General features: G+C 51.5%; 3 protein-coding genes across 4 annotated transcripts; 1 reads left to right on the top strand and 2 right to left on the bottom strand.

Moving 5' to 3' along the window:
- Positions 1 to 309: 309 nt before the first annotated feature.
- ZNF662 (zinc finger protein 662) lies at positions 310 to 10,491 on the bottom strand. The gene is given in 5 exon segments (XM_059664529.1): positions 310 to 817; positions 819 to 1,807; positions 5,522 to 5,638; positions 6,361 to 6,487; positions 10,295 to 10,491. Coding segments are annotated over 5 exon segments (1,296 nt in total). The 5' UTR covers positions 10,316 to 10,491; the 3' UTR covers positions 310 to 775.
- Positions 10,492 to 13,051: 2,560 nt separating this feature from the next.
- On the top strand, positions 13,052 to 15,577 carry LOC132215759 (5-beta-cholestane-3-alpha,7-alpha-diol 12-alpha-hydroxylase). Its single transcript, XM_059664528.1, has one exon. It carries the CDS (start codon positions 13,258 to 13,260, stop codon positions 14,749 to 14,751), a length of 1,494 nt encoding a protein of 497 aa, XP_059520511.1. The 5' UTR covers positions 13,052 to 13,257; the 3' UTR covers positions 14,752 to 15,577.
- ACKR2 (atypical chemokine receptor 2) lies at positions 15,188 to 27,349 on the bottom strand. 2 transcript variants are annotated; one of them, XM_059664531.1, is made up of 4 exons: positions 26,627 to 27,349; positions 20,625 to 20,711; positions 15,852 to 19,460; positions 15,188 to 15,659 (listed from the first exon to the last, which is right to left on the bottom strand). In XM_059664531.1, the coding sequence occupies exon 3, from the start codon at positions 19,444 to 19,446 to the stop codon at positions 18,190 to 18,192; it is 1,257 nt and encodes a 418-aa protein (XP_059520514.1). In that variant the 5' UTR covers positions 19,447 to 19,460; positions 20,625 to 20,711; positions 26,627 to 27,349; the 3' UTR covers positions 15,188 to 15,659; positions 15,852 to 18,189. The 2 variants fall into 2 exon arrangements, with proteins under 2 accessions (XP_059520514.1, XP_059520513.1); XM_059664530.1 differs by lacking the exon at positions 20,625 to 20,711.
- Positions 27,350 to 27,751: the final 402 nt, after the last annotated feature.

The following is a 27,751-nucleotide window of genomic DNA, read 5'->3' as shown; positions in this document are numbered from 1 at the left end:
CCATTGTGTCCCACAAAACCACCACTCTACCAAGAAGGCTGGGCCCAGGGACCGACACTTCCCCGGGATCCACAAGGTCCCTGTGTGGAACTTAGGTCACATCTTTTCAAGGTTATTTTATCTCAAGTTCTGGGTGGTATGCATGACCTGGGACCTTTATAGGAGCTCCTCTGATCACTCCCCAAAGACTTAAATACGGAAGAGCAGGAGTTAGGACCTCATTTTACGGGCGGGAAACTGCATCATCATAAGATACATTGTTGGTGGGGTAGGTATGCTAAGGCAAAATCAAAAGAAGCTATACCAGAGTGGTTTGCACAAGTAATATTCATTTTAGAACAATGTAGTTTCAGGGGGGGAAAAAATCACTGTCCTTAACATAAAATAATGCAATTTTAATACTGTCATTAGTGATACAGCTTCATTTCTCTCGTTTTCTTGACTGCTCTCTTCCTGCCCTCACAGGCTAAGCAACCTTAAATGAGTTTTATAACCTTTCAACCTCAGATTTCTCACTTATAAAATGGGGATGAATATCTACCTTAATCAGATTGAGAAAAATTAGAGGATGTATGTATGGTGGTTCGCACAGAGTAAGTGCTCAACTAAATGTTGCCTAATATGAACATGGGGGACCAATCTTGCTAGAGTACAGGGTATCTGTTCAGGAGGAGAAACAGATTAGAGCCGTAGCAAATGTGGATGGTCATCTCATTTTGTCTCTGGGGTTCCTGTATCATGAATATCATAAACAAGTATCACCACTATGTATTCTCTAATGTTCCAGAAGGTGGGAGATCTGACAGGTATAGGTTTTTTTCTCTAGCATGGCACCTCTGGTGCTTAATCAAAACACATTTCTGACTGAAGGCCTTCCCACAGTCATTACATTTATAGGGTCTTTCCCCAGTATGGATTCTCTGATGTCGGATAAGGTTTCCCTTGCAAATGAAGCTTTTCCCACAGTCAGTACATTCATGAGGCTTCTCTCCAGTGTGGATCTTCTGGTGCTGAACACGATCTGAGTTCCACGTGAAGCCTTTCCCACAGTCCTTACATTCATAAGGCTTCTCCCCAGTGTGGATTCGCTGATGTTGAAGAAGGGCTGGGTTCCGAATAAAGCTTTTCCCACACTCCTTACATGTATATGGTTTCTCCCTGGTGTGGATTTGCCGATGCTGTAGAAGGTTTGCATTCTGATTAAAACCCTTCCCACATTCCTTACATTCAAAGGGTTTCTCTCCTGTGTGTATTAACTGATGCCGAATCAGTTTTGACTTCCAAATGAAGGTTTTAGCACATTCTTGACATACATGGGGTTTTACACCTGTATGACTTATCTGATGTGCAATGCCATGTGATCTAAAACTGGAAGTCTTCCCACATTCCTTACATTCATAGACCTCTCCATCATGAATTCTCTGATGCTGATACAAGTCTTCAGTTTGATCAAAACACTTGCCACATTCTTCACAGACACAGAATACCTGCTCACTTAGAATTTTCCGGTGTATAGCCAGGTGGGCATTAACATCAGTATTTTCTGAACTCTCTTCTACTGAGATCATTTCACCTTTGGCAATCACTTCCATAATATCATTTGTAGTGTTCTCTACACTTCTCCCATTGGGGTAGTCACACCATCTTCCTAACCTGCATTTCTCCTCTTCATGGGTTTTTCCAAACCAGAATCTCCCGGACCCACACCACGGGGGTCCTCTTGATGGTACCATGTGGTCCTGCGGCTCCTCAAAAATTTCCTCCTTCAGAATAAAATCTTCTTTCTCATCACTCTTCAACACACCCTCTGGAAGAAGAAATCAGAGCTGCAAATGTCATGATTACCCATGAAAGAGTGACTACAGTCACCAATATATCCATTTCTCTCCAAGTGCCAGAGGCCTGACCTAGCTGAAATGACAAAGCAGAACTAACACACAGAAAGCCACCAAAAGCAAAAGGCAACAACTAGACAGAGAGTTCCTAAGGGCTGTGAATCTCAGCACCAGACCCAAGCATGGGGGCAGTGGTGCTCTTGGGAAATAGTCCAATTGAATCTAAGGGGGACAAGTCAGAATTACTTACAGGTGGTCTAGTTTATAACATAAGAAGAACAAGCCAGGGTTCTGGGCAAAAGACCTGGTCAGAAATCAACAATCATTGTGGTATACCTGCGGAACCTGAGCTCATCACATAGAGGGGAGCAGCAAGAAGAACCTCCCTCATACTTGTTAACATAAAAAGGAAGTGCAGTCTTCTCATTCAATCCAATCACCAGGGCTGCCATGAAAAGTACTTCCCCAAACTACTTGAGGCAGAGCTGGGAAAAGACTGCCTCCTCTTTTTTCTCATAGGGTGCTATTCACACCTCTTTCACAGTATCATATTTTGCTATAATTATACATTTCCATATAATGTCCTATTATTAGATTGTGAGCCCTTCTGGAATAGGCACCAAATATTACTTGTTTTTTAATCCTTGGCGACTAACACAATGAGTAAAATGTAAGTGTTTACTTTTAAAATGTTGGTTGACTACAGGCCATCTATTCAGTTTGAGTCTATGACCCAAAATGCACCCAATTTCATTAATTGTGCCTGTTCAATTGAAGTTGGAAGCTTGGAGTTTGTTTTCTCTTGATTGATTTGGAGATTTTTAGAGGATCTTTTATTTAGAACATAAATGGCAAAATGGACTTTTAACATTTTACAATGGGAAATACAGAGGAAAATATGTGACTAGGAGAAAAGTGCTCATTTCCTTTTCACCAGTAAGTGGGTTCAGGTTCAATGGCTCTTCCTCCTGATCAAGATGGGAGATCCAAGCAGGGACACCATGGCAGGAGGGAGCACTGTGTACAGTGTGAGGGCCCCGGGTATACGGAAACACCGTGTATGGTGTGAGCCTTCTGATTCTGTGCCAGGCCCCACTGCATTAGGGAAACACTATGCCCCAGCTGAGCCTTCTGGTGCAGGGAAGGGTAGTATACAACAAAAAAAGGAAAAGTAATGGATAGCCTGCTAAGATATATATATAGAAGGCTGGCTCCATGGGAGGAGTGGAGCCCATTAGGAAAGAAGCAGAGATGAAACGTGTAAGAAGAGAATGAAGTTGGGTGGAAAGACTGGCAACACATATTACTTGAAATTTAAGGGGCATAAGAATATAAATAATAAGCCCTGGCTGGATAGCCAGTTGGTTAGAGCATCATTCTGATATGCCAAAGTTGCTGGTTCAATCCCCAGTCAGGGCAAATTCAAGAATCAACCAATGAATGCATAAATAAGTGGAACAACAAATTGATGTTTCTTTCTTTCTTTCTTTCTTTCTTTCTTTCTTTCTTTCTTCCTCTCTCTCTCTCTCTCTCTCTCTCTCTCTCTCTCTCTCTCTAAAATAATATGTGTGTGTGTGTGTGTGTGTGTGTGTGTGTGTGTAAAGGATAGAAAATAGAGGTACAGGAAATTGTTATTCCATCAGTTCCCCAAAATATGAAAACATATCACTCATTTTAAAATGTCAAGAAGAAATAGGAAAGGCTATGGTTTCTTCTGTCTTTCACTTAAGAAAAAATCAGGATAGTATGGACTTGCAAGGAGCTATACCAGAGGCTATGTCAGGAAACCATGATCTCGGAGTTTCCTTCCTTCCTATCCATCTTTCTATTGCCATCTCTTCCACAAAGAATCGACAATGGGTCTCTCTATAGCAGTGGTTCTCAACCTTCCTAATGCTGCAACCCTTTAATACAGTTCCCCATGTTGTGGTGACCCCCAACCATAAAATTATTTTTGTTGCTACTTCATAACTGTAATTTTGCTAGTTATGAATCGTAATGTAAATATCTGATATGCAGGATGTATTTAGGTGACCCCTGTGAAAGGGTTGTTCGACCCCCAAAGGGGTCACGACCCACAGGTTGAGAACCGCTGTTCTATAGCATCCCTAAGAACTGGCCCCTCAGCCTCACTCAGCTATTTCCAGAGTCACTTTTTACTCTAAAGATAGACACCTCTACACAACAGTCCATTCTAATACACAATTCTTTGGGCTTAGCTAAGATCTGCCCCTTTGGAATGCCCATCTGAACCCTCCAAAGAAACAAATCACCTCTACGCCTTCCAAATGACAACCTTTTAATGCTAAAGCCAGGGACTGTGTGTTCCCTGAGTAGTCTCTTCTCTTCTCTGAGACAAAAGTGGACTTTGAGTAGGAGCAGGAGCTCCAGGGAGATCTGCTGCAGTTCAGGGAACTAGGGTATGGCTTAAGGAATAACTTAGCTGTTGGCTTTCTGCCTACATTCCCTTGGGTGACAGCGGGAGTAAGCATCGAGATCCTGAGAATATAGAGGACCCTGTAGTTATCTCCCTACATCCATTCTCTCTCTCCCCCATTACGGAGTAGCCAGGCCCTTTGGGTGGAAGTGATCCCAGCTCCAGCTCCTAGTGTAGGCCTCTCTCTGGTCTAAGCTAAGCAGGTTGTCCCACCTGACTAACTACATGAGAGATCAATTCAGGGACCACAGTCCAAGCCAAGTCCATTGTTGCACAGTACTTCCCTGGACACAGTCATTGATTTAGAGCTGGCATAAGACTTAAGCTGGTTCATTGGAACAATACTCAGACTCCGATCAGCAATGGTTCAAGTCTGCAGAAGGCCTGCTTCACTTTCCTATCAGGTATGAGTCACAACTACCAATCACCTTTACAATCATGAGAGGAGCCAGACTGTAGACAAGGCCAACATACCAGGAGATGGAAATGAGCAGAGCTTGAAATTCTGATCAAATTACTTGCAGCCTACTCTATCTATGGACTTCCCAGTTACACGAAATAATAAATTCCTCTTTACTGTTTAAGCCAATTTGAACTGGGTTGTTACTTGTAATCAGGAGTTTCTAAGCATGGAAAGACTGATAGATGCAGCAAGGAACTGTGAGAACGGAGAAATTGAGGGTAGAGTTTGAGTCCCACTGTGCCCACAAAAATGCCCCTGAGGAGAGAAGATAGAATGGAGCCAATGAGGCAATAAGGGGACAGAGTTCTCACTGAGAAGTTAGGAGCAGGAAAGCCCTGTGTTGGGCCTAAAGGAGTCCCACGGCTTTCTCCACCAGAAATCCCTGAGGAATAGAAACTGTTTGGTTCAGGGTTATTGAAACTTCTTGATTTATCGTGATAAAGATGGCTGTGATGCCCCAAAGGGCAGCCAGAATCTTCTGTTGGAGATTACAAGCAGGCCAGGAGGGTGGAAAGGCCTCCTCGATCAGAGAGTAAACAGAAAAGTCAGGGAGTAAAAGTGAGTGGCGGCCATGTAAGAACATCAAAGATGGGGAAGAGAAAAAACGTGCGAATGAAGATGGCACCCAGAGGAGCCAGGATGAATAAAACAAGCCGGGGACGCAGAGAACAACAAGGAAGCCCCCTGCTGTTCACAACACGAGGTTAAGAGAACACACAACTATTACAAGGTAAAGATCGAGACAAGGGGACCGGTCAGGTGACTGACACGTGTGTCTCCACTCACCTGAGGACACGCCCTTCCAGCCCTCTCCATCCAGAGCTCCCTGAGGGGCCGAGCACCAGGGGGCTTCCCCTCGCTCCAGCCGGGAAATCAGAGCCGGTTTGGGAAATAGAAACGCTGCTTGAGGGGAAGGAAATGGGACAGACAGGTGAGTGGGGCCACACAGGGTAATCCCAGGCTCCTCCCTCAGGCCTGTGTCTCCAGGGGAAGGAGGGGAAAGAAGGGAAATTACCCGGGAGAACAAGAAAAGGACATCCAGGGAAAGGTGAAGAGACCCAGGGAAGCGGGGCCAGCAGCCTCCAGAGGTCAGCAAGGAGAGCAGGAGGTGCTCCTCACAGTTTGAGCGAGCCAACAGGCGCTTTCCTCGCGGAGGAATGGAGCTTTCTGGTTCTCTCCCTCTTAGAGCTCTCAGGTTCAGACAGCTGCATGGCCATGTGGTATTAGGCTGCGTCTCCCAAATTTAGGGGAATGAGGGCTTTGTGGGGCAGCAGGAATCTGCTCCCTTCCCACTGTACCCACAGCACAAGGGTTGGGAGGCGGGCAGCTCTGACCCTGGGGCAAGGAGGTCCTATGTGGGGCCCGAAATGACCTATGAGGGTGTTAGATCCCTTTTATGGAAAAGGAAACTGAGGATCAGAGATCACCTTCCCCCAAGGATACAGACTGAGACACACCACCAGCCTGCCTACTGCCCAGGAACCACTGAGGTTGGGTCATGAAGAATCCATGAGCCTGAAGGTGCTGCTCGGCCGAGGGCTCTGGAAGATTCCAGAGTCTCTGAGGAAGAAGGAACCAGGAAACTCTGAAGGACAGAGCCGGAGTCCTCGGGGAAAGACCCTTACCCAGGGAAGCCACGGCCCCGTAATTCTCCAGCATCACATCCCTGTACAGGGCCCTCTGAGGGCAGGTCAGGCAAGTCCATTCGTTCTCAGAGAAGTACACAGCCACGTCTTCGAAGGTCACTGAGCCCTGAAACAACACGTGTTTAAATGCCCTATCCCAGGACCGAGGCTTGGAGAAAGGGGGACACCAGGCACGAAGAGGCACTGGAGGGGTTGAGTTTCTGGATTCTGAATGTCTGAAGGAACTGTCAGCAGATCTTGCCCCCCGCTTACAAAGAGGAAAGCGATCGGCCGCCAGTAGTCTGTCTCTTCGTCTTTACTTCCGCAAACCTCCTCTCATCTTCATGAGTCTGTGCGGGTTTCCTCTTCCCATCCCTGATGCCAGAAACAACTGTCTGTGCTCTAGGTGTGATCCTTTCCCATGAGTCCTCCATCAGAGGTCACCAATGGTGGGAACAAAAACAACCACCATTCAGTGAGCCTGCGCCAAACACTTCCACATACATCACTTTGTGTAGGTCTCATGACCTATGAGGGTGTTAGATCCGTTTTATGGAAAAGGAAACTGAGGATCAGAGATCACCTTCCCCCAAGGATACAGAGAGACACACCACCCGCCTGCCTCTCTGGCTCTTACCTGCTATGCCACACGGCCTTGTCTTCCTCCCCCCCCCCCCACCCCTGCCCTATGTAGGACCCTTTCTCTCCTCTCCCTCCATGTCACTGCCACCAGCCAAAGAGGCAGCTAAGGGCTCCCAGAACACCCAAGTTGCTCTGGAAACTGTACTCAACAGGACAGACTCAAACTCTGACTTGACTCTCTGCTCTCCCCCACCCCAACATACTAACACACCCCACCCTGCTTTTTCTTTCCCAGGCCCCAGTCTCAATGTCCCCTTTTTCCAGTATCTCTGGGAGCCAGAACTCCTGCACCTTTTCTTTCCTTTCTCTCTCGCCCTCTTAAGAAACAAAGAGCACTTAGCGCCATCAAGACTTCTAATTCCCAACCATCGCCTCAATCAGGATGGAAATCTCCATTCTATGGGGGCACCAGTCTGGTCCATTTCCTGCCAATTCTTGCCCAATAAAGTCCCCACAGCGACTTACCCTGCACTCCCAGGCTCAAAGGCTGGCTCACCTACGCCTACCTAAAGAAGTCCCAATCCACAGCACCCTAACCAACCCCATTCATTATTCAGGGGCCCAATTTACCTGCCAAGGGTCATCCTGAGCCACCACCCTTAATTATCTTTTATCTTGTCACCATCCTGTTATGAACTCAAAACCTTTCTTTGCCCAGATCTGAGCCCTGGCACCGGCAGCTCCCCCTGCCTGAAGATCCAGGCCCCCCCCCTCCTAAGCCTGCAAACTCATGTTCATCTCAAGACCTGGCTTAAATATAACCAGTTCTGTACAACAGGTATCATGGAAATTCTGGGCACCTGTCACTGCGCACAGCGCTGTGAACACCTCTGCCCCATCACCCGGCTCGTGTGTATGCGGCTAGCCATAGGCAGTGTGCTTCTCCTGATGGTGTCTCTGAGGAGTGTCAAAGCCACTCTGCTCCCAGCCTCTTCCTCCAGGTCCTCCACTCTGGGATGTACCCCAATTTCCCGGGGGCCTCACTACCCCCTTTCCGCCCTTTATCTGGGCCTAGAGCTAGGGCACAACTGAGTCAGCTCTGTGGTGCCAGTACTGCACTCACCAGGTGCATCCAGGGCCAGCGCCGGCTGTCCCGGCAGCAGCTCGAGTGGCCTGGCCATGACCTGGGCCGCCCACGGGGAAGTGAGTGTGCCCTGAGCCCACCCGGGGGCTGTCCGTTGTGGGGAAGGGATGCTCCAGACAGGGGAGGGCCTGACATAGCGGTCCCGCCAGCCATGCTAGCCCCACACCCAGCAGCCCACGCTCTGCACGGGCCAGGGCTCTGCAAGGGAGAGGTGAAGGCTGCAAGATTCGTGCCACTCTGGCTTCTCCAGGAAGATGGAGGGCACCTTATCTCTGTGGTCCTTCTTTCTTCCCTCCAAAGATCTCCCTGAAACATCCACTGCCAGGGGCACCGCAGGCTTCCTCTGGGAACCCTTTCCAGGCCCTCTCCCCAGGGACCACACGTCTCCATTTCTCTGCACCCTTGGAGGGTGGATGCTGACATAAGCTACTATATACTTCACTTGACTATGTGCCTTAGATCTGCCTTCCTTTACTGTTTTACATTCCTAGAGAACAGATGACTTCCTGGATATGTTCATCTTTGTGCCTCTAACCTCCACCCAGTGTCCAGCACCTCTTAGGGCCCAGAATCTTAAAGTGCCAAGGAGTATTTGTTGAATAAAATAAATGTTGAACATTTGAAGAAATGTTGAACAGTTGAAGAAAAGAAGGTCCAAAGAGAGGAAATGGCTTACCGAGCATCACACAGCATGTCAGGAAGTTAAACTTAAACGGAGTTGTGGAAATAAATGAAGACCACCCAAACGGGAACAAGCAAACGATATTTATTCAGAGTTTATAACAGCAAGGGAGCTGGCCATAGTCACTTGCATTTGGCAGAAACTCAAAGTACGCAGAGAAGTGGGAAAGTTTTATAGTAGGAAAAAAGGAGGCTTTGGGTGTGCTCTGAGAGATTTGTTGCCAAGAGGGTTGCCTAGGAGCAAAACATTGTATGTAATTGGCCAGGGGAGCATTTTAATCAAACTCTGGCTGTTTGGGGATACGAGGGTTATTGTGGCTTCCCGGACTCGTTGACACAGATAGTAGTCTGACTTGGACTGGTTAGTGCAGATAATGCATTACCTTCCTGGGCTGATTGCTTGAGGTTGCAGGTCAGAGTTCTATTTTTCTATATGGTCTGGCCATTATCCATATGTATATTCAGTCTCTTCTATGCACATAATTATTCCCCTTCCCTTCACCCCATAATCAGAACACTCTTTGGGTTTCTGCCTGAATCAGTGCTTCCTGAATAGCTATTCTTTGATCTTAAGTAAACACCGGCTGCCTGGAACTTCGGCTTTTTATTTTCAGGTTAACACCGATATATGCGTGGGCTGGGTTGTCAAGAGCCCAGCGGCCATAAAGGAGTTCCCTTGAATTCTTGGAAAAAAGAAGAAATCTTGAATGCTAGGACGGCAAAGGAACCATAAGTAAGCCCATCCCTAACTTAAGTGAAACTATTACCCAATCTAAAGGCAGAGTGAAATAATTTCTCCCCTGCACCTCCAATCCAACGGGACTGCTGTTGCATTCTGGGGTGAGGCTGTGGGCAGGAAGTGGCAGGCATTGGGGGGAGCAGTCAGTGTTGTCTAGAAGAGGAACAAAGGGCAAAAAGACTGGGACGTTGGCGGTGCAAACGGACTAGAGACCGCACAAAGAACCCCAATATAGTAACCACAACAGATAAATGGAACCTTCTGGTCGGTGCCCAGTTGCTCAACATCCTGGGCCATATATGGATGAAGGCGGAAGGACATCTAAACAATGCTCTCGGGGGGGCTTCTGAGAACCCCCGCGAATCCGGGCCAAGTGATGGCTTCGCTCAACGTGCAAGTTAGGATCAGCGGTGATGGGAGGGAAGGAGGCCCCCCTCCGCTAGTCCTTCTCCGAACCCAGAGAAGAGAGAGAAGAGGCCTAGGCAGGCAGGGGGGACGGGATCCCAGGCGCGTGTGGAGGGTGGAACACTGCAGACCTGGGCGGAATGCAGCTTGCTGACCATGCCCGGTCCCGACAAAACGGGCAACCCAACCGGGCGGGAAAAAAGGGTGCGGGGAGACGTGAGCTTTAAAAGGTTCTACGGCAGAATTCTTTGAACGAACCAAGCAGAAGCCAGCAGAGCATATGTCTACCCCTAGACGAGGAAACTTAACTGGCCACGCGGTTGGGCCCGCTCCCTGCTGCTCCCCATGGCAGGGAGTCTGTCTATGTCTCTATGACCGCTTACCGTCTTTGTCCGGGAACTCATTCTTCAAGTTTGCAAGACAACGAACTCGGACCCGAACAGAAATTTTGACATCACCAGTCCCACTGCCTTACTGACCGCTCTGCAGACGAACTGGCAGGCACACAGCGCCTTGGCGCAAACGCTCCACGAAGGACCCCTAAACCAGAGCTCAGGCTCCATGGCCGGAAGTGCGTCACCGCCTTTCCGGCCGTGGCCCCTCCCCCCACGCCGCCGCAGCCGCTCTAGCACGCCCGGAGGCCGCCGCTGCGTGTCGTTGGTCCTTTCAGGCCGTCCCGCCCGCCGCGGTCACCCCGCCCCTGCGTTCGGCGGCGCTGCCGCTGAGAGTGGGAGGGAGGCGGAGGCCCGTCTCGGGGTCGCCCTGCTCCGTCGAGATCGCTGGCCCCGGTCCACTCGGAGGAGTTGGGAGGCCTCCGCCGGCGGAAGAGCCAGGAGTCCCTGCCGGTCCCTCTGGCCGCCCCGAAGTCTGGATCTGTTGGCGGCAGCGGGAAGGGCACCTGTGGGGCCAGTCTGGGACCCGGGTTCAGCAATCTCAGTACTTGAGTTCAGAGCCAAGACTCGAACTATAAGAGAACATTTATTTATAAGATCACAGAGTTAGAAGAAGTAATTGGTAGAAGACATGGGCTTATGAAACAAGTTATAGAGGCAGAGGAAGGGCTCTTGGAGCTTAGAAGTGAGGGAGGTAAAGGTGACAGGCCTGGAGAGGAAGGGGGGGGGGGGCGGTGCAGGCGTGCTCCCAGGAGGGAGAGATTGGATCCTCCCTCCTAAGGGTTTTAGGGGTGGAGATTTTAGGGGAGGTCCCAGGGCAAGATCTCAATAGATAATTCAGCAGCTTTCCAGGCGTGTCCTTTCAGGGCTGTGGTCTCCACTGATGGATTGGCCGGCACCAGGGCAGGGGGTCATTATTCAACGCAGCTGGTCCTGAGGTCAGTCTTGGGGTCTGGTTTTGCTGCTTTCCTGAGCCTGGAGCTGAAACACAACTGAGGCCTAGATGTTATCTGTAGGGAGGAAAGGCCAAGGAGGTCCGAACCACAAGACCAGCCAGTGATATGCTAGGGAAGGAGAGGTCACCCTGGGGATGAGGTCCCAACCTACAACTGTCTGTTGCTAGGCACCTGGTGACCTTGGCCCATGGTCCTTGCTCTGCTCTTGTCTGTCTAACTGCCGACCACAGATCCAGACACCCCGTGGCTGGGGAGAAAGGGGTCAATACAGTGGGTCAAAGCAGGAATCCAAAGTGAGCCTGGGGAGCCACACCCTGCTGGAGGCTTTTCCCCTCAGCTCTGCAGCCACACTGGCCCAGAGTGGGTGTGCACCCTGTGCCGTAGGACAACCCTGCCATATGCTTTGAGCAGCACACCCCACACACCTTTATCTCCATCTCTAGCACCACCACCGCCCAACACACCTGGCCATGGCATCCTCCAGGCCTTCATTTAATTACCACCTGATTAGCCTTCCCGACTCCCCACTCCCCTTCCCACTCTGCTCTTCTCTGGTGCAGCACGTAACACAATTGTAACGATATACTTCTGTGGGCAGTGACTGAATGTATTTTCCCTTAGACCAGTGATGGCGAACCTATGACACCTCTGACACGCGAACTCATTTTTTTGGTTGATTTTTCTTTGTTAAATGGCATTTAAATATATAAAATAAATATCAAAAATATAAGTCTTTGTTTCACTATGGTTGCAAATATCAAAAAATTTCTATATGTGACATGGCACCAAAGTTAGGGTTTTTCAAAATGCTGACACACCGAGCTCCAAAGGTTCGCCATCACTGCTTTAGACCATAAACTCCATGAGGGCAGGGACTATGTCTGTCTCATTCAGGTTGTGGCAACATTTCTGGCAGTAAATGACCGGTAAATATCTGTTGAAAGGATAGATGGGGCTGTTCCAAGGAAGGGGGGAATGAATGGATGAGTGGGTGTGAGTGAATGAATGAATGAATGAATGAAGGTGAGAATGAATGTAAGGTGGTACTGCCACCCATTAAAAACTGGAGGACTAAGTTCAGCTCATTGGAGTTGGCCCACAATTTGCCAAATGGATTCTAAGGCTGGAGAGAGTTAATGGTGCTGAGTTCCTGCTGTGCCCTAGGCAGTCAGAGAGGACTTCATGGAGGAAGAGTGGAGATGTTCCCAGCTCCTGAGGGCATGTGGAAATCCTGTGGTTATCTGAGGAGACAGAGTCCCTGTTTGCAGGTCATTAAGAAATTAGAGTCATTCGGGGTGATCAGAAGTGGTTGGATTGAGTCTGAACTTCACCTTTCGCAACAATGGGCTGAGCTCTTTGACTGGTATGGACACCAGTCCATACCAGGCGACCACCAGATGAATGGCACAGCCTTTACCTTCTGGGGCCTGCTGGCAGGGACCTGACCTGACACTTCACAGAGGCCCTATCATCTCTGACATTTCATAATTTCTCAAGATTTCCAGTGTATCCTTGCTAGACAGGTATGCAAACCAGTTGGGCCAGGGCCAGGCCCCCAGGCCAGAGGCTCAGAGACGGAAGACAAATAAGGAAGGGGTGGATGTGAAACTTAGTTATTGCTTAGTATGTTTCTGATGAATGAGATAGCAAATGAATGAATTACTTCACGCGAGTAAATAAAGGGGTGAGTGGTCAGTAGATCATGGAGGTGAGAGCAGAGGCAGGAAGGCTTTGTAGAGGAGGTGCTGGAGCTGGTAAGGGGCTGTGACCCTAAGTTACAGGCTTCCTCCTGGTCCCACCTCCTCCTCCCCCCACATGACCAGGCCCTAGCAAGTGCTAATTTCACTTCCACATACTGTCTCACCAGGGTTATTTATTATAACTTGCAGCTGGTAGGGCAAGGTCCGTGTGGGCAGACCTTTTCACCCCCAGCTTGTCAAGGCCTCCCAACAGCTCTCTGGACAGTCTGTCCAGAGTTTAACCTGCAAGAGCACAGCCATGGTGCCCTGGGGTCCGGTGCTGGGAGCCCTGTTGGTGGTCGTCGTCGGGTACCTGTGCCTGGTGGGGCTTCTCCGGCAGCGCAGGCCCCAGGAGCCCCCTCTGGACAAGGGCTCTGTGCCCTGGCTGGGCCATGCCATGGCTTTCCGGAAGAATATGCCTGAATTCCTGAAGCAGATGCGGGCCAAGCACGGGGATGTGTTCACCGTGCAGCTGGGGGGCCAGTACTTCACCTTTGTCATGGACCCCCTCTCCTTCGGCCCCATCCTCAAGGATGTGAAGAGAAAACTAGACTTCGTGGAGTATGCGGAAAAACTGGTGCTCAAGGTGTTCGGGTACCAGTCCGTGCCGGGCGACCATCGGATGATCCACTCAGCCAGCACCAAGCACCTCATGGGCCACGGCTTGGAGGATCTCAACAAGACCATGCGGGACAGCCTGTCCTTGGTTATCCTGGGCCCCGCGGGCCCGCGCCCGGAGGCCAGCCGCTGGCGCGAGGATGGCCTCTTTCACTTCTGCTACAACGTCTTGTTCAAGGCTGGGTACCTGAGCTTGTTCGGCTACACCAAGGACACGGAGCAGGACCTGCTCCAGGCGGAGGAGTTGTTCACGCAGTTCCGTAAGTTCGATCGCCTGTTCCCCAGGTTTGTCTACTCCTTGCTGGGGCCCCGGGAGTGGCTGGAAGTGGGCCGGCTCCAGCGCCTCTTCCACAAGACCCTCTCTGTGAAAGAAAACCTCGAGAAGGATGGCGTCAGCAACTGGATAGCCTACATGCTGCAGTTCCTGAGGGAGCAGGGGGTAGCCCCGGCCATGCAGGACAAGTTCAACTTCATGATGCTGTGGGCCTCCCAGGGGAACACGGGGCCCACCTCTTTCTGGGCCCTCCTGTTCCTCCTGAAGCACCCAGAAGCCATGCAGGCTCTGAGAAAGGAGGCTGCCCAGGTCCTGGGGGAGGCCGGGCAGTCTTTCACCTTCGACGTCAGTGCCCTGCAACGCACCCCCGTGCTGGACAGCGTGATGGAGGAGACCCTGCGGCTGGGGGCAGCGCCCACCCTGCTCAGGGTGGTGCACGATGACCACGTCCTGACGATGGCCAGTGGGGAGGAGTACCGGCTCCGCAGCGGAGACATAGTGGCCCTCTTTCCTTACCTCTCCGTGCACATGGACCCTGACATCCACCCCGAGCCCGCCGCCTTCAAGTACGACCGCTTCCTCAACCCCGACGGCAGCCGCAAGGTGGACTTCTACAAAGCAGGCAAGAAGATCCACCACTACACCATGCCCTGGGGCTCGGGCGTCTCCATGTGTCCCGGCAGGTTCTTGGCCCTGAGCGAGATGAAGCTCTTTGTCCTGCTCATGATCACACACTTCGACCTGGAGCTGGTGGACCCCGACGCGCCTGTGCCGCCCGTGGACCCCCAGCGCTGGGGCTTCGGCACCACGCAGCCCAGCCACGACGTGCGCTTCCGGTACCGCCTGCGGTCCCCTGAGTGAGCTCTGCCAAGGGGGCCGCCAGCCTGGCCAGAGGGGTTCCCTGGGGGGGGTCTTCGCCTCCTCTCGCCCCTCTGCAGCCAAGACCCCCCGCCGACGACTGCTCCCTGCGGCTCTGTGGCACCCCTACCTCTGTCCTGGTGGTCCTCCTTGCTCTCTTGTCTCCTTCTAGTCACCTCACAGGCTTACCACTCTCTCTAAAGCCCCTTCAGTGGGTTCTGCAGGCCCCCCTGTCACAGGAAGTCCAGAGGAAGGGATTGGGAGATAACACAGGCCTCCACCAGTCCTGCGGGATAGAAGCTGGTCCCCACGAGGAGCTCAGCATCTTGCCAATGTGACCTCCACTCCCCCCTCCTTAATTTTCCCCCTCAATACTATTCCATGTCTTCTGGAAGTCGTATTCTAGAACCGTGTTGTCCAATACCAATACGAGGCAAGCCACATGTGTAATTTTTAATTTCCTAGTTGACATATATATTTTATAAAGAAAAGAAGCAGGGGGTGAGGGGGTGAGAGATCAACCAATGGACTTGTATGTATGCATCTGAGCATAACCAATGGACACAGACAGTAGGGGGGTGAGGGCATGTGCTGGGGGTGGGAGCGGCCGGGAAGAGGTCAATGGGGGAAAAAGGAGACGCATGTAATACTTTAAACAATAAAGAATTTAAATAAATAAAAAATAAAGGCAAGTAAAATTTGTTTTTATAATATATTGAACTTACCCCCATATATCCAAAATATTAGCATTTCAACATGTAATCAATATAAAGAATACTTTTAGATTTCTTTTTTGGTATTGTCTTCCATATCTGGTATGTACTTTTTTTTCTGGTATGTGCTTTTTTTAAAAAATGAATTTATTGGGGTGACATTGGTTAATAAAATATATAGGTTTCAGGGGTACAATGCTATAAAACAGAGGTTCTCAAACTTTTTAAACAGGGGGCCAGTTCACTGTCCCTCAGACATTCCACACATGCGCACTGCGGGCCCGGGACGAGTCTGCTAAGCAGGACAGGCAGCGGTGGCAAAAACACTGGGTGGGCCGGATAAATGTTTTCGGCGGGCCGCATGTGGCCCGCGGGCCGTAGTTCGAGGACCCCTGCTATAAAACATCATCGGTATATTGTATGTTCAAAAATCTGGTGTGCACTTTTCACCCTTCCAGCACGTCTCAGTTCAAGCCGGCCCCATTCCAAGTGCTCCACAGCCTCGCGTGGGTAGTGGCCACCAGACAGGGCACAGCCTGTAGAGAAATGCTGCCTCCGTGTAGGAGTGATTCAAGCATTTCTCTCCACGCCCGGCCTGCCGGGCCCTCTGCTCACTCTGCTGCCAGAGACCTTTTTCTAAAAGCATCTCTAGTTGTCACTATTTTATTTTCTGGTGCCCCATTCCCGTCACACACCTGATATTTAAGTTTTGCCCCAGTTGGTCCCCAAATTGTCCATCCAGTGCAATTCAACTTCGCCAGCTTTCCCTGGTAGAACTCTCTCGGTCTAGAAAGCACAGCTGCTTGCTTGTCCTGCCAACCCCAGAGCCGGCTGCTCCTGGAAGCCTTCTTAGGTCTGGCCCCATCCCATCCTCAGGCCTCCAGCTACTGGGGCTCCCCAAGTACTGTTTGCATCGCAGCACATCTGTTATGTGTCCTTGCTGTCTGTCCGGGATTCTTCCTCCTGTCCCCTCCCCACACTGGAGCCCATGGGGCTTGGTATCATGTTCCTCATTTCTGACCCCCCAATTCCCCAGCTGTGGATTAAATTATAGACACCTGACTTCCAGTCTCGGCTAATGTACTTCACTTCCTCAAATCACTTCCTTCCCTCTGTGCCCTCACTCAGCCTTCTGGCATATGAACTAGAGACAGTTCCTGTTGCCATGCTTACCAGGGCTGGGAGACGGGGAGGGGATGCTGCCAGAGCTGCAGCTGGCTGATGGCAGGGCCTGGCTGGGGCTGTGATTGTGGAAACTGGTGTAGGGTCCTGGAGGAAGGAGGCCCCAGCAGCATGGACCCCCTGCAAGGACTGCCCAGTGGGGCTTCTCTCTGCTACTCCTCCCCCTCACCCGACTGGCCTCTTCCTTCCTGTTGAGGGTGCCTGTTCTGCCCTGAGTTTTGCCCAGACACTAGACTAACAGGAGTCTGTCCCCACCAGCTCTGGGTCAGGGCTGGCATTCTCTGGGTCTAGCTGCCCCAAATGATGACCTACCTGGAGCCTGACCGAGCTTTGACTGGTTCCATCCTGTTCCATGAGGGGCCAGCAGCATACAGTGTTAGTAGGGAGCACAGGAGAGGGTGGACGGGGCTGGGAGGCTGGGGGCTGACCATGGGGAGGGAGCTCCCCAACAACCTGCCCACATAGCCAGGCCTGGTGCCAGAGCAGGTGCGGAATGGAGCAAAGTGGCAGGGCCTTCACATACCTCCTTGTCCCTGCCCAGACCTGGATGCTGCATCCCATCTTCTGCCCGCCCCTCCCCAAAGGACCACAGGCCAGGAGCCTGGCCTGTGGACAGGCTGGGGAAGGGCTGAGGCTACAGTCCACTGAGTCAGGGCCAAGAGTCTCAATTGAGAGCGAACTTCATGGATCCTGTGACCTGTCTGAGGGTAGGCTGGGACCGAGGGAAGCCTCGGTGGTCAGGTATGAAGTAAATACAAGACTCCCATCCCCCAGCAAAGGATGTCCATGTAACAACAGGCCTCCCAGGAAGCCGTGAGTTCCCAGAATTAGAGAGTGCACTTACAGGCCAATGCCCACTGCTGGCTGCCCCCCCCCACCCCCCCCATGGGGACTGCTGGAGACACCCTCTCCAAGGGCCACCCCCCCCCCCACTTGCCTTGCAGAGGCTTGAGGCAGTAGGAAGACTGAGACCTGTCCTGACCCAGCAGCTCTCATTTCTGCACCAGTTTTTCTCTCCCTCAGAGAAAAGCCCGCGATGTGTATTCTGTGAGGAAAGCTTATAACAAAGCCAGTGGGGGATGATGTGCCACTGGTGGAATTCCAGGCACCCCGGGAAGAAAAGAGGTGTTTTCCTAGGTAGTAACTGCCGTGAATGCCCTCGCCACACTTCCCAGGGTGGGGGGGGGGCAGCCTTGCTCCTGGATTGAGCGGCGCCTGCCTTTCCCTGTAGGCAGGTCCCCAGGTGCTGCATCTCCGGATTGCCAGGCTCCGGAGCCACCACCAAGGCTGCAGCATTAAACAAAACACCACCGGGATTTCCCCAGCTGAATGAGAGGGCCAGGAGCGGCCTGGTGAGTGGGAGGCCGCAGGCTTCTGGGAGGGAGATGGCAGTGAAGGCCGAAGGTGTTGCAATCACTCTGGCTGCCGGGTGCAGACCGAGGTCAGTTGGGCAACCACTGCAGCAGATCAGGGAGTATGATGTCCTGGAAGGAGTGAGCGGGTGCTGCTGAGGGTTGAGAACTGAGCTCTGGGCTGAGCAGCGTGGTCACGGGGGCCCTTGGAGAGAAGACGCTGGGTGGATGCCCAGCTGAGCTGGGTCCCCTCCGCTCTCACCGGACTGTGGCGTGGCCGCTGAGGCTTTATTTCCCCCGACAGCCCCCTTGTTGGGGGAGTCCTCAGCCTGCCCCTCCTCAAGGTCATTCATGCTGGTCATTTCTTCTTGGACAGTGAGGCCGCTACTCTCACAACAGCTGGACAGTGGGGCCTGGGCAGGGCATGGTCCCTGGCGCCGTCCAAACAACTCGGCCAAGAAAGCCTTTAGGTACTGGCAGAAGCAGCGGATGGAGAAGGCGTAGAGGATGGGTGTGAAGCAGCAGTGAAGGAAGGCGATGCTCTCTGTGACCTGCAGCGCATAATCCAGGTAGTTGCTGGTTTCGCAGTCCCCAAAGACTCTCAGGTCCATGAGCGAGTGCAGGAACAGGATGAGGTTGTACGGGAACCACAGCACAAAGAAGGCCACCACGAGGGAGACGGTTACCTTTAGAGCCCGGCCCTGGCCTGGGGGCCTCAGCCTGACCAGGGCGGAGCCGATTCGGGAGTAGAAGAAGATCATGGCGAAGAGTGGAAGGATAAACCCCAGGATGTTCTGCTGGAAGCGGAGTACGAGCTTCCAGACGGTCCCATGCCCCCCGAAATCCGCATGGCAGTTCCACACACCCTCGTGGTTTTCATGGATCCGCACAAAGACCATGTCAGGGATGGAGACAGCCAAGGCCACCGCCCACACGATGACAGCCAGGAGCCAGCGCTTGGCCCGGGTCCTCAGCCCGTGGTGGGGCTGAGCGTGGACGATCTGCAGGTACTTGTCCAGGCTCATGCAGCTAATGAAGAAGATGCCACTGTAGAGGTTGATGGTATAGAGAGCGCTCACCATCTTGCACAAGAAATTCCCGAAGACCCAATGCCAGGCCACGGTGGTGATCCAGAAGGGCAGGGTCACCACAAACAGGAGGTTGGAGATGGCCAGGTTCAGCAGGTAGACCTCAGTCATCCTCCGGCGAGGCACGTACCGGAGCAAGACCACTAGGAGCAGGAGGTTCCCGCTCAGGCCCAGCACAAAGACCAGGCTGTAGAAGACCGGCAGGAAGACTTTGGCAAAGGCCAGCACCTCGTCCTTCATGCAGGGCATGAAGGCCGCTTGGTCCAAGTAGTACTCGTAGTCGTAGAAGGCGCTGCTGTTCTCGGAACTGGCGACCTTGGTGGTGAGTGGCTGAGGGGAGGTGGCCATGTTGGGAGGAGACATCCCCTCCTGGAGCGCTGCAGACCAGAGAGCAGTGCGGGAGAAATAAGATGAAGCTAGGCAATCCCTCCCTCACTTCAAACCCAGTTTCTACTGCTCTGGGATACCCAATGGACCCTTCATGTCTACATCAGTGCCTGCAGCCGAGCAAGTATGAGCCTAAGGGTGGGAGCCCGATTCTACCCTCAATAGTGATGTCACCTTGCGTAGGAATTCACTTCTTATGGTCCTCTTCTTTATTTTCTCCCTTGTCATTTAAAAAGACTGGTACTGTCTTTCTGATTTTTCTTTCTTATTTAGGGGCTACCAATTCATCTACTGATTCTGTCTCCGTACTCTTCCTCGTGTGTGGCTTATCATTATTCTTCTTCGTGGGGCTAGTATATATTTTTTGAATGAGAGCTTCTCTTCAGTGGGCTTGTTTTATCTATAAAAGTCTAGTGTGCCCACTCTGGCTTTGAGCCTTCTTTACTTCCATCGCCTGAGAGTGTCCCTTTGCTTTTATTTACAGCATTTTATTTATAAGTATAGCTTTATATCAATATTTTCTTTTATATTTAATATTTTAATATATTTTATCCAGTATTTTCAGGTTGGTAGCAGAAAGGAGTGATCCATCATGTTGATAGAAACTACTAAACTTTTCCATCCCTCAATCTCCTCATCTTTAAAATGATCATAATGAATAGTGCCTACTTATGGGGTTCTTTTGAGGCTTAAATATGATAATTCGTGTGAAGCACTTCAAGCCCTACGAAGAGTACTAATATTTACTCAGTAAATATTAGTTTAAATCATTGCTTCACCCAGAACTGAGTCCATCACCTTCCCACCAGCTTCTTCTCCTCTCCTGTGTCTACCTAACTGAATGGCACAACCAACCACTCAGCCACCTAAGACTGAAACGTGGGAGATATCCAGATTCCTTCCTCACACCCTCACCACCACTCTGCTGCCTTTGGAATATGTCCTCTACCTCCAAGTCCCATACAAATATATGTGATAGTCTTTTAATAAAATTAATACAAATGCACTATACACATATGAGTTCAAAGAGATGAAAGGGAAAGTCAGAGAATGACTGGCAGCTGCCTGGGCAGAGGAAGCCAGAGGCATGGTCAAGTTCTCTCTGGGGATGGCGGTTCCCCAAGTTTAATGGTGTTATTAAAAGAGAGACTCACACGAAGCAGTGATGCCAGTCTGTCATGAAGCAAGACTAGGTTCCATCTTGTTGTGTGCTCCAGAGCAGAAACATCATGTCCAATGCGCTGGGCTGTTCACCGTGGGGAGAGGGTTTGGGAGGGAGAGAGGAAGGAGTTAAGGAGGGGGATGGGGCCCAAACAGGCAACTCGGCACAGCCACCAGAGTGGGGCCTGGAGGCTGCCCATCACCACGGGCCACAAGGAGAGGAACAGCAGCCACCCCTACCTGTTCCTCTGCATATGAGTGTTTACTCTTTGATTCAAAGGAGATTGGACTTTTTCATGTGTTCAATGCCAGCTTTACTTCTTCGGTGAATGAGTTATTGTTTTAATGGGTGGGGTTCTCATTTATAAAAGGTTTTATGTTGTAAGAATTTTAGCTTTTCACACAGATGTTGTAAACATTTCCCCCAGTCCTTTCTAATATAAGTTTTGTCTATTTTATTTTTCCAGGTAGAATCTTGAAACAGATGTTTCTCTCCCTTCCCTGGGCAGCAGCAAGCACCACCCCCCCCCAGCACGTGGCTGGCGTGGGGAGTCTGTGAGCTGTGGGGTTGGGAGGAGGAGGTGCTCTTCTACACTGTGGCCTGATTGGAATTCGTCAGTCAGGAGGTGTCACTAACTAAACACCAGCAGTTCTGCTCTATCATCACTGGACTTGAGCCTGTCATGGTTTCTCCGAGTCCTTGACTTTTGCTTTAACAAACAACCAAATCTGACGACGGCTTTAATCAAAGCCAGATGTCAGGATGAGCAGGCCCTCGGCTGGCCCACACCACTTAGAACACCCTGTTCCCTTTCCTCTCGGCCTCCTCATCGTTCACTCTGGGAGTCTTTCCAGGTCCTTTTGATCCCTGAGGCCACCAGCCAGCCCCTCCCACCACTTTCATCAACAGCAGCAACCACCCGCCCCAGGTGCACATGGGAAACGGCCAGGCACCTCCACACCCACTGGGGCAGCCCTGTAAGGCCCTCCTAGAAGGAACTGTCAGCACCATTTACCCCAGAAGCAAAGCATCCTTCTCACAACCTCGAAGGAAGGCCCTGGCTGAGCTGCATCCCTGGTCCCAACCACCTGACCTGCCCAGCTTACCGAACGGAGCCACCTGAGAGAGGTGGGGTCTGGGCTCAGGAGGGCTCGGTTGCCCAGAACATTGCCCTTTATTGGCTGGTCTGGCCTCTGTAGACTCCACCATTCCTGTCCCCAAGGCTTCACTGAGCCTCCTTGCAAAACACAGCCTCCCTATGGTCAGCATGTAACGGCCTCCCAACGATACCCACCTCCTGACCCCTGCAACCTGCCGGAGTCCATTCATTGCCTTCACTATCTGATAAGCGTAGACAGAGAACCACCCCTCCCCCCCCCCCCAAGGCTGGGTGCCTTTGAAGCCCTAGCAAAGGGCGGAGCAAACCTCTGTTTGTCCAGACAGTGGTAGCTGAAACTACCCCCCCATTTATTATTATGTAAATCCTTGCTGATGGGCTAGTCTGCCTGTTGCAGGGGGTCACCTGCCTAGGGCTATGCTATGGGTGCACTCCAGATCAATAAAAGATTGGAGCAGCCTGAGCATGGGAGGATGTCCTTCGGGACTTGCCGCCTGGTCCCCCAATATTGCAAAATTATCTCGTGTCTTTTTCTCTCATTTGTTGTGCGGCTCCTCTTTCAGATACCGAACCCTACTCCACACAGAACGTGGAGGGAGTCTTACACGACAGCAACCTGTGACTATGTCACCTTCTACAGCAAAAGGGGTTTCCCAGAGGTGATTAAGTTAAGGACCTTGAGATGGGGAGAGGGTCCTCGGTTATCCAGGGTAATCACAGGGTCCGCATCAGGAGGCAGGAGCGCTGAGTCAGAGAAGAGGTGACAAGGGAAACAGAAGTGAGAGGGATGCAGTTAGAATGAGGGCAGGCGCTCCCTGGAAGCTGGAAGAGGCAGCGCACAGTCTGTCCCCGGGGCCTCCGAGGAACATGGCCCTGTTGACCCATTTTATTATTATTTTTTCTTTTTTCTTTCTCTTTGTTGCCCCATTTTAGACTTTTGACCTCCAGAACATGAGAATGATAATTTTGTGCTGTTTCAAGCCACTGATTTTGTGGGTTTTGGTGCAGTGGCAGTAGGTGATATACTTCCTGTGACCTTTGGTGCCCTCCGAATCTCAGCCTGAGGGAGTAAGAGTGCACCCTGTCCACCTCCTTCAACTTATAGGTGGGGAAACTGAGGCTCAAAGGAAGGGAGCAACTTGTGCAAAGCATACAATGAGCAGTCAGGGGCTGGACTGAGCCATGAACCCCAGGCTCCTGGCTGCTCTTCGGGTCTCTGTTGCCCCACCCCTAACTGTCCCTCTAGCCCTGTTCTGGTTCTCCCCCTTTTGCGTTCACGTTTCCTTGTTGCCTGAATTCATTCCGTTTATCCAGCAGCACCTGAAGAGGAACGAATGGGGGCGTCAGTTATTCACATCCTCGTATGACTTAGCGGGTAGGAAGGCAATCCCGAATGAAGCTCTGTCGTGGGACTTGAGGGGAATCCAGAGAACTCTACACAGCGAGAGGGGGAGGCTTTTAAAGAGAGGAGAGCGCCCGGACTGGTTTGGCTCAGTGCATCCAGCATCGAGCATTGGCCTGCGGACTGAAAGGTCCCAGGTTCGATTCCGGTCAAGGGCATGTACCTTGGTTGAGGGCACATCCCCAGTAGGGGGTGTGCAGGAGGTGACTGATCGATGTTTCTGCCTCTCTGCCTCTCCCTTCCTCTCTGTAAAAAATCAATGAAATATATTAAAAAAAAAAAGAGGATAGCAAGGACAAGGTCAGCCGAGCTTCCCCTGCAGTGAAGCCAAGGGCACAGAGGCAAACCATAGCTTATCTCCGGGGCAATTATGTCATCCTCTTGGTGACCTCCTGAGGCTGCGGCTGGGCTGGCTCCAGCTCTGACGTAGCAAGGATCCCTGGCTGGAGAGCAGGTCTCCTGAGGACCTCAAGGCCTCTCAGAGGAGCCTCAGGTGAGGCGATGAGCGAGAGGACGGTGCTCCATCCACGTGGACAGGAAGGCGGCCGTGCTAGCTGAGCTCCTCCCCTGCAGCTCCTCAGGTAATCCTCACCAGAGTTCTGGGAAGCGGTACTATTATGCCCCCCATTTTCCAGATGAGGAAGCTTGAGGCTTGGAGAGGTGAAGCCCAGTTGTCCACGGCTTTGCATCAGTAGATGACGGAGCCAGGATTGGATGACCCGAAGGACACAAGTAGATCCTGTGGCTCTTTCTCCCCAGCTCCCCTTTCCACACGGACCAAACTTGGATTTGAGGGATGAGCCTCTGGCCGTGGGACTTCTGGCCTCAGCAATGAGTGGCAGAGAAGATTCATAGTCAGTCGCGACCTGGAGCCAGCTCGGTGGCGTCCGGGAGGCATTCCACACACAGTCACGGAGTTAACCCATCTGCACTCACTGAAGCTGGTAGCTGGAAATTGGTCCTGGTGGGAATGTCTACATCATGGCAAGTAGACAAGAGGAGCTGCCCACTCTCTTGCATGTGCCCCCTACCCCACCACCACAAGGGAGCTGATCGTTAAACCTTTACTGGCACAACCCTTCTCAGGACCCCGTGGAGCCTGACCAAACCCTGACTGTCTCGCTGTCTGCCTCCCTGCCTGTGTCTCCCACCTCTTCCCTCTTCCACCTTCCACATCTGTGCCACAGCTGCCACTGCCTGAGTCAAGAGCTCTTGAGGACAGGGTCACGTATAGGTCTCCTCTCCGTCACAGACACCCACGCTGAGCGTGCTGGCCACAGTGCATGAGACCAGTGAACAAATAAACAGCATCGGACGTAACCCCAAGAGGCCATGCCAGCTTTCAAAATATAAAACCAAGAAAAACACTGGAGATCACTTCAGTGGACAGTCATTTTTGCTGGCTTCCTTACAATTTAAAACTCTTATCCTTTCAAATGTAACCTAAACCCTCCCTTCCCAGAAGCCTGTGGGGACCACTGACCCAGTGCAAGCCCTGCCCCAGCCTCCTCCCCCTCCCCCCGTCCCCGCCAGACCCCCCCCCCGCCCCCACCACTCTCCCCAGCCCAGCACTCACAGGTCACCTGTCAGCCTCAAAATCCACCTCCTGGAAGCAGGATCCCCTGCCTCCTGTGACAGACTGGCATTTGCCCAGGGGCTGGCATTAATGAGCACCATCACCTAACTCCCACCCTTCTCTTGCCTCATTTTCCCTTACCTGGCTCTCTGCCTCCCCCACTCACACCCTGGACACAGCTGAGCCAAAAACCTTCTGAAAGCTGTTCTCTCGGCCCGAGCCAACTCTGCCCTCACAGCTTGGGAGCCCGTGACCATGTAGCGTGACCCGCCCACAGGCCCCACTATTTCCACTTGAGTCATGTTCAGCCGCCTGCCCGGACCAGTGTCACGGAATGTGCCCGGTGGCCATCCCAACACCCCTGAGGCTCCCCTCGCTGCTTCAGAAGGACTGGGGTAGAATGGAGGTCCAACTAGACACCTCCTGGCTACGCTTGGCATGGGCACCCCCTGCCCGTAACCCTGGCATTGCCACCCTGCATGCCCCGCCCCGCTGCGGCTAACCAAGGTGAGTCAGGAGTTGAGAAGTAACTCACACCCTGACCACCGGTTCTGGCTGCGGAAAGCGCTCTGGGGTTGGGGCACGTGGCAGAACACCTGCCTCTGGGGGAACTGGGATCTCCTTCTGGGATTGGGAAAACAGCAGCTATTAAATTCTACTGTGTCCACAGCAACAACAACAAACAACAACGGTAATACCCACCACTTTCACGGCACTTCCTGTGGGCCAGGCTGTGTTCTCAGAACCTGACCACGTGCACCACTTCATTTCACCCTGGCAAAACCACTTGGAGGCAGGTACTGCTATCACCTCTACTTTACATGGGAGGAAACTGGGTTGCAGAGAGGCTAAGGAACTTCCCCAAGGCCACACAGCTAGTAAGTAGCAGAGCTGGGATTTGAAATCAGGCCCGGAGTCTGGGATGCTCATTCAAAAATAGGGGTGAAGGATGGGGACTAGAGATGGAGAAGTGATCGGAGACCAGGATGCTATCGCTCAGGCTGATGGTATGGGAATAGAAAAACAGGAAAGAGGACACAACAGCCACAGGAGGAAGACATGAAGGAAGGAGTCCAGAGCCCGGGAATGACCCGCAGGGAGAGAGCTCATGAATGGCCGCCTGGGGGCAGAGCTGAGTACCCCCCCCCCCTCCAACCCCCAACTCTGTTAACCCTGCTGCCCTGAGACAAAGTCAGACTTCCACCCTGGAGCCCTTGACTTCCAGGAGCCTGTTTTCTCATCCATAAAATAAACACGGCTGGGGATTTCATGAGGATTAAGTCTGATACAATTATTATAACAGCTAACACCATGGAATCCTGTGTGGGACGCTGGATATTGACTCACCTAGCCTCTCACTTACCTTTTGGAAGTTAAGTACTATTATTAGCTCAGTTTTACAGCTGAGCACACAGGCACAGAGAGGGTAGGGAACTGGCCCAATGTCACAGAGCAAGTGAGTAGCAGAGCCAGGAACTGGAAGGCAGAGTCCATGCTCTTACACTCAAGTTACATTACCTCGCAAAGAAGATAGCAGGCCGGCCATGGTCCCCTCAGCCAGGCTCTCTCTATATTAACGCACTTACTGCTCCCAACAACCTTATGGGACAAGCATGGCTATTATTATTCCTATTTTGCAAATGAAGAAATGAGGCTCAGAGAGGGGGAGTAATTTGCCCAAGACACACAGCAAGTGGACGTCAAGACTAGCTAGCAAGTCCCTGCCATCGGCTCCAGAGTCGGAGTCCTGACCCACACCCTGGGAGCTGAGCTCTCTCTCGTCAGACTCTCAGGAGGCCAGCGGCCCTCTGCATGGTCCACCATGGGAATTGCTGCATTTGGATTCAATACGATGTAAAAAACACAATGAAAACAGCAGTACCCAGTCCTGGCATTTACCTGGGGCTCAGTACCTCCTGAGGCTCTTATATTCCAATCCTCGAAAGTCTTCCTGCTCCTTTGTGAAGAGGCTGCACGGGGTCACCTCCCTGGTTTCACAAGAAGCAGGGGTGAGGAGGGGGGGTACGCTGCAAGCTAGCAGAGCTGACTCTAACCCTGACCACTGACTGAGTCCTGGACCACTGACCCCACACTCTCTTTCTCTCTTTCCTTTTTACCATGTATCTTTCCTGATTACAATAGTAATATAGGCTCATTATAAAATATGCAAATACAAGAAAAAAATATGCCCCATAATCTTACACTCCCTCTCCCCCCATTCCGGAATAACCTTGGGAACGTTTCGGTATATCTCATCGGTTTTCTGCTGCACCAACCTCCCCAGATTTGTAGAATCACAGAGTCTAGCTGGAAGACAGTGGCCTTGTCCGGTCTCCAGCAGGGTGGCCCTGCCCCAACTCCTCCTGATTGACATGGCGTCTCCCGCTCCCTGGGAGATGTGAGCCCCGCCTGTTCCCCGTGCTCCCTGGGACCCCACATTGCTCCCTGTTTTCCTGGTTCCTATCAGGAAATGTTTGTGACGTTGATAAATCACAGGCAACCCCTCCTCCCAAAGCTTATTTCAGTTAATGAAACCTAAGCAGTTTTAGAGCCCGACTGTTCAGGGAGCTGCTGCAGTAGAAGAAACATTTTCTTATCTTTCCCCAACTGTTTTTGCTTTTTTTTCTTTTCTTTTCTTTTTTTTTTTTTTTTTTTTTTTGCTGTCACTATTGCCTGAAATTCTACCACTAGAGCTCCTTGGATGTGTATTTCAGCATTATGCTGGTTCAAAATGAAACACAACCAAAAAAAAAAACAAAAAACAAAATGAAACACAACCAACACCCCCAGGGAGGGTGGTCCACTCAGCATGGGACAGCATGGAAGGACAGATTGGTCCACGTCTTAAATGGCTGAGTAACCCTGGGAAAATTACTTAGCCTCTCTGAGCCTTAGTTTTCTCACCTATAAAATGCCTCCTTTGGTGAGCCTTTATAATTAAATGAGTGCATGGGCCATAACTATTGGTTCTCTCCAGGCCCTAAAATGACACTTGGCTCTGTACGGGATGGATAAGGGGGAATC

This window comes from Myotis daubentonii, chromosome 14, assembly GCF_963259705.1.
Source record: "Myotis daubentonii chromosome 14, mMyoDau2.1, whole genome shotgun sequence".
NCBI classification, from domain to species: Eukaryota; Metazoa; Chordata; class Mammalia; order Chiroptera; family Vespertilionidae; genus Myotis; species Myotis daubentonii.
Note: the sequence above shows the minus strand (reverse complement) of the source record. Positions and strands in the feature narration are given on the sequence as shown.